The sequence below is a fragment of the Malurus melanocephalus genome, unplaced genomic scaffold, assembly GCF_030028575.1.
Source record: "Malurus melanocephalus ecotype Western Australia unplaced genomic scaffold, MMel_1.1 scaffold_173, whole genome shotgun sequence".
In the NCBI taxonomy this organism is placed as follows: domain Eukaryota; kingdom Metazoa; phylum Chordata; class Aves; order Passeriformes; family Maluridae; genus Malurus; species Malurus melanocephalus.
This window is the reverse complement of record NW_026623405.1, coordinates 1,350,514-1,357,078: the sequence shown is the minus strand read 5'-3', so window position 1 is coordinate 1,357,078 and position 6,565 is coordinate 1,350,514. Positions and strand designations below refer to the sequence as shown.

At 38.5% G+C, this 6,565-nt stretch overlaps 1 protein-coding gene across 2 annotated transcripts in view; it reads right to left on the bottom strand.

Moving 5' to 3' along the window:
* Positions 1 to 6,565, bottom strand: part of MAF (MAF bZIP transcription factor) — a 183,606-nt gene that overhangs the window by 167,118 nt on the left and 9,923 nt on the right. For both annotated transcript variants that reach the window (XM_057372538.1, XM_057372537.1), the window contains exon 2: positions 4,003 to 4,071. In XM_057372538.1, coding sequence (XP_057228521.1) covers positions 4,038 to 4,071 — 34 coding nt within the window. In that variant the 3' untranslated portion in view covers positions 4,003 to 4,037. The remainder of the gene's footprint in view (positions 1 to 4,002; positions 4,072 to 6,565) is intronic.

Here is a 6,565-nt window from a genome sequence, read left to right as displayed (position 1 = left end):
AAACAACAGCAAGAACTACATCACTGGAAAATATTTTAGAGCTTACTCTAAACACAGGGAAAAATATTAAATTGACTTTCCTGGGAATTTTAGGGGAGTAAAAGCTGTTACCTATGGCATATACCTTCACTCATAAAGATTCGAGACATTTTCRTACTTCAAATTCATAGGAATGAGCTAGAAAGGAGTTTGAGGCATAGTAAAATCCTGCTTTTTTTAAAAAAACATTCAAGAACTTATTTTTTACCTATATGAAATGATCTGTAAATTGTACAAAATATGTTTGGGTAGAGGAAAGGGAGGGGGAGARGTTACTATGAATTTTTTAATCAAGAATAACATATTGCATCCCATTTGATAAAAAAAAGATTCTCATTTAGGTTTAATACAGCACATCTGCTTGAAAAATACATACAAGGCTCCCATTGACTGCTGCGGGAAGTTTGCCAATAATATTTCATGGAAGTTATCTTGATATGAGCCTCGGAAAATAAAGACATTTTACAGGGAGTGTTAATTCAACAACGTAAAGTTAAAAATAACTCGCTCATGCACAAAGAGATTTGATTGCTTTTACAGTTCTTAGCTCTAATTTTCAATTTTATCAGATGTACAGTCTAGGAATAAAAACAAGATCTATTTTGCAGTGAAGCTGGGCAGTTTGACATCACAAGACATGGCCATAAAATGAGAAATGATGTCACGAACAATAGACAGACTCAGCTGCACATCAGAAATACACATGAATAGTATGAGAATGYAAAAGGTCTTGCACAAAACACAAATCTCTTTTAAAAATGCATGTGCAAATGCAGGAATAGCAGTGAAAAGTAAGTAAATGTGTATTTTCAGASTGCCATGATTTCCCCTGTGTGAAAGGTCTTAGAGGCAAACTGGAAAAGGAACAGAAAATGCATTTCTGTTCTTTACTGCTCCTTATTTTCCCCTTAGTTTAGGTCTCATCCATACGGGGAAATTAGGAAGTAAACTATACTGCAGTGCTATCCATTGCCTGGGTGGACACTCCTACTCTGGAATAAGAGTGGATTTTCCTGGTTCATTTATTTTATTTTGAAAGCAGCTTAGCTGTACTGGGGAGGGGGGAAATCCACCCTGACTCCCAAATAAGAACATCCATCCAGGGAATTCACAGCTCAGCTGCCGCTGTATGAGTTCAGATTTTGCTTTTTATTAGTACAGCATCCCTGTAGATATTCCCATTGTGGTCAAAGTACGGGCCCCAGGAATTCAGGGGAGATTTTACCAAAACCTACAGTGGGGCCAGAAGCCCACCCAGGATCTCTCATCTGGGATGCGGGTAGGATGCAGTTTAGATCCCAGGGTCCATCATTGCCTCATCCTGCCCTTGGAGCTCTAAAAAAGTCCTTCAGAGCCTATTTGAAAGCCGAAACATTGTTACACACAGTGATAAAAAACCAACGTTTTTTTTTCTTGCCCTTTTTTAAGAGAAAGCCTGGCTACAGTTTTTTATGTCAGAAGCAAATTCTSCTTTCCAACATCATCATGCTGATCAGGAAGAAGAGGGATATTTTATTTCTGTTGGTTCCATGATATCAGAGGATGGAAAAACCTCTTCTGCACCAAATAAAATACACTGAAGCACAGTTGAAATACACCTGGGGTTATGTATGTATTGTGAGGGACATTAGCTGGTGCTGCTGGGAGCTGGAATAAGACAAAACACAGCCCTTGGAAAATAACAGYTGCTTATAAAACACCACAATGGACCCTTTCGTGGTATTTTATATGGCAGCAACTAATTTTGTTGCTGGTATAACAGTGTATATCATAAACACAAAATTCATCCTGCAGAGCTTGCTCTGAAAACTCTCAGCAGTCCCAGCAGGCTGGAGGGCACGGAGTGACACCACCACTGACCTCCACTACCCCTGCTGCTGCCTGAGCTGCCAGAAACATTATGGTGAGAACCTCTTAACCAGCAACCACCAAATACTCCAGCCGCACTCATGAAATAAATGGCCTTGAAATCCTAAAAGTTTGCCAGAAATAACATAAATCCTTGAAAGGAGCCAAGTTAGTAAGTCAGACCATGGAGACTRCTGTCCACTACTATAAATGTACAGTCTTAAATTCCCCCAACCAAGCCACMTCCATGAATATCAAGTGAGCTCTCCTCCAGAAGGAGTGGAGGATCGGAGTTTTCATATCTAAGCTTATTATTCGTAATATCACAGAGACACTTCCCTGAATTGTCCTTCTCCTGCCCAAATTCCCCATCTGACCAGATGTCTTTCTCTCTCTTGCTTTCACCTGTCAATCATGTTCACAGCTGAAATTTGATTTCTCTCCCARCAGTAACCTTATATGAAATATTACCATAGGGGTCAGAACTGTCTGAACCTTGCCATAAAAGTTTGTTAACTCTTCCGAGACCCAAGAGCTATTTGCTTAAAACTAACAGATTTTGCTGCTGGTTATTTTGTTGGTTTTTCTTGTCTATAATATGGGAAAAAAATAACCACAAAATGCTGAAGGAAGACACAAGGAATTGTCCCAGAGAACAGCAGGCTAAGCAAGTCTTGAGATCACAAGTGTCAATAAGGGAAAAAGATTTCCTTTTTTATTATGTGGATTACAAGAACATATATACATATAACCTATTTCTATAAATCTAATAGTCACATATATGAATTACAGGAAGCATGACAAGTTTTCCTATGGAATTATTGAAATTAGAAATGTTTCCCCAGGAGAAAGTTGATGAAACATGTGCTGCACCTTTGTAATTAAAACACACACTTCATGTATTTACTTCAGCTGAATAGCAACTTGGCACTATTCTTGAAAAAAATACATTTTGCACTCAAAGTTTTCATCAAAAAAATCCCAAAAAACTTAAGAGGTCTGGTTTCTCTCCCATTTACAGTGGTGAAATGCAGAAAAAAAAAGCACTGCAGGCAAAACCCTACCCAGGGTGTTCCAGGGAAGTAAGAGGAAAATCAGGCTCAAAACAAAGGTCCTCAAGTGTTCCTTGAGAAAACTATTTCTAAACCATATAAACTACCAAAAACTCCACTCAGTTCCTTTTAATGTTTAGTTTAGAGCACCAATTACATCCTCTCCATACTTATTTAAATTTTAAATAATAAATCTGTTATTCAAATGTATTTTCAAAATTAACAAATAAATCTATTATTTTAATTATTTACATTTATTTTTAAAGATAAAAAATAAATCTGTTATTTAAACAAGCTTAATTCCATGAGCTAATAAAATTCAGCAGTTTCTAACAGCACTTAACCATTGATCAAAGCAWGGCAGGCTGTACGGCAGCCTGTGTTCTTAACTAAAATAGGAGGTTTCATAAAAAAAAATTCACACAGGAATCTGTCATTGCAACCTTGGTGCTCATTTAACCCACTTAGTATTTTTATAGTCAAGGTCAATAAAAATCAGATTCCACGGGAAAAAAAAATAAAGTGCCTGTTGGAGTCTAGCAGGGGAAGGGATTGAAAGTTTTAATTCCCACATTTTCATTAGCGGCATATTTTTTAGTCAATGTTGACAGATTGAATGAACATGAATTTCCAGAGGAAAGCAGTGCTGTGAATTAAACTCTATTGTAATTTGTAAGTACTGAAGTCATCTAACACAGACTCATGATTTTCATCAAGATCTGAGGCAGATCTTCAGAAGAACCCATCCTTWATCCCCTTAGCTGATGTCTGAACGMTAGCATTTGAAGAAAAAGAAAGAAAACATTTGCAAAGGATTATATATGAGTTGTGGGACACGGGAGAGTTGCCTGGCTGACAAAAGTACAAAGCCCCATCATTGCAAGTGGTTCTTGTAGGCACCTGAAAGTCAGCCTCACCCAAAAGCCCAGGAAACTGCGCCACAGCCTGTCACCGGCTCCCCGGGGCTGGAGCAGAAAGCACCATCTTAGCAGCAGAAAACAAAGCAGTGAAATTACCACCCCTGCTGAAATATGTCAAATTGCTAATGAAAAGGAAAACATACCTTTTTTTTTTTTTGACCTCAGGTAACAGGGATTTTCACATCACCGTTGTAGATGATTCTCTCGGGTACCTAATTTAGTAAATATATTAAAATAAACTATTATTAAAAGGAATATTTAACATTGTAAAGCCTGTCTGTTGTGCCACTATGGTACAGAATAGGACCTTTTATATGCAAATCCTAAATTAAATTTMGAAAGTCTCTTGTACTGTTTATTAACTCTCACTGAGTGAAGAAGAAATGAACACAGTTTGAAGTGAAACATTTCCAGCTCACACATCTAGTATTTACTTCACATTAATAACAGGAGATTCTTACTGACAAAATATCTTAAAAACATTATTTTAGCTTCACCAGTGAATATCAGTTTCTAAGATCTGAAAGGGTGTAGCTTTCTRTATTTCTTAATGATCGTTATTAGCTGCACTAATGTAATTGGCAAAATAATAATCAATTTTTGTACACACTCCATTATTTTCAAGACAGTAGTTTAATAACAAAAGCAGAGCTGTCATTTCCCCCTGCAGTTAYTCACACGGTAAAAATTCATCCTGTCAACACATATTTAAAATCTAATTTAAAATAAAAAAAATTCAACATAGGGTGAATCTTTGTACAATAAGTGAGATAAGTCAATGAGTCAATCTACATTTTTTAAATATGGATATTTTGTTGTGCCCCTTACAATCAACTTTCTCTYTCTGAGTGTGCATACACGGGCACACACACATATTTCCTATAAAGCGCCTGCAGGAATGCTTGAGCTCCATCCATTTATTGTAACCGTGCAGCATAATCAGACCAAGAATAAACCACAAGTCTGATCGACTTGAATAAAAAAAAGAAGGCAAGACAAACTATAGGCGCTTTTCCAGCATTTTGATTCCACATTAGCTCTGCAGCTCTGAAAACAAAAGTCGGCAGCACATTTACTGCCAGCCCCAGCTGAATCATCTCTGTCCCACACCCCACCCAAAGGTCCTCTGTTGAAAGACCCCCCCTCATTAAAAGGACCCCACTGAAAGGGATGTTGCCTTTTTATTTTGCACTGTTTTGTTTTTTCTTTCAGGTTTGGTGTGGTTGGTGGGTTTTTTTTGAGAAAGGGGATGGTGCTTTCATAAATGCAATACTTGGCACTTGGCCCGGGATCTCTAAAAGCAAATGACTCCTRTGGACCTTTGGTGTCATTTTCCTCAGGACAACCTCTCCTTTCATGCCAATCGGTTAATTCATCCTGTTATTAATGCAGGGGGCTGAGAGGAACAGGTACTCAAGCCTCACACCTGAAGAGCATCCAGAAACTGATGTGGTCAGCCCTGCTTTTAGTCTTTGCTGCAGCCATCCCTGCCCTAAACCCACAACCATTCACAGCACAGCAGACCTGGAACGGGAGGCTCCAACCCTCTTCCRCCGACAAGGTGCATTGCTTCACTTAGCAGCTTTATTTAACTATCAGTTTATTAATAAAGAAAGAGTCAAAGACAGTAAGAGAGCGTGAAGKCAGACAGAGACACTAAGCAGATTTATTAATTTAAGAAGCCTGATCACTTTCCTTCATTTTATCTGACAGAGTTGGTGTAAGACAGTTATACTTCAATAAGTTCTCTACACTATACTGTGCTATTTTAAAAGGATTTCACAATAAAGGAAGCTGAAAGACTGTGCACAGTCTGGAGACCGTATCTGGTGTGACATGAATATAGTATTTTAACCAGATTTAATCTTACAGTATTCCCTCCTCTACAATGACTTTGCAGGAGGAAACCCTACGGAAAGGAAAATCTGTTCATCCCACACCACAGAACACTGAATCGCATTGCAGACTCCAGCAGCTCTTCCTACATATTAAAATACTTTCATCGGGGAGTTTGGAAGCAGTTAAGTTGGGGGGAAGGGGGAAGAGAAAAAAAATCCTAGGTCTTGTTTGGTTCAATTTTGGGTTCRTTTTTACTGCCGTTAATGTTTCGCTGTCACGGCTCTCAGTGCTTGAGGGGGCAGGGGCTGTTTGCAGTGGAGACACCTCAGCTTTGGAAGACGACACCAACAAAAACCCTGATTCCATCCCCTTTAGCASTGACATCGCACTGCCAAGGCCTTGGCAAGAACTTTTGTTTCAAAATTRGAGAAGCAGGGTTCAGGCTGCAGGAAAGGGAATCTGCCTGCTTTCTTACAGAAAAGGGCTTTAAGCTTAATCACATACACATTCCGAGGTACATCCACATAGACTTGTGAAACTCAGCCTCGGCAAATGCCGTTCCCCACACTTCAGATTCTTTAAAAGCCATGAAATGTAAATCCTGCCTGCTCCCATTCTTGCTCCCTGCAGAGAACTCCAGGCTTGATCCAAAAAGTCATTTAAAAATCTCCCTTAGATTGCAGTTGGATTTAGATTTGTCTCTGTGCGAGCACAGGTGTAAAGGAAAAAAAAATGAAGGAAAGGGGGAAAATTTAAGAACAAGGAAAAAATAGAAAGGAAGAAATAGGAGAGAAAAAGAAAACAAGTAGGAAAGAAAGGAAAAATTAAAGGAAAAATAAATAAAAAGGGAAGGAAAAAGGAAAAGGA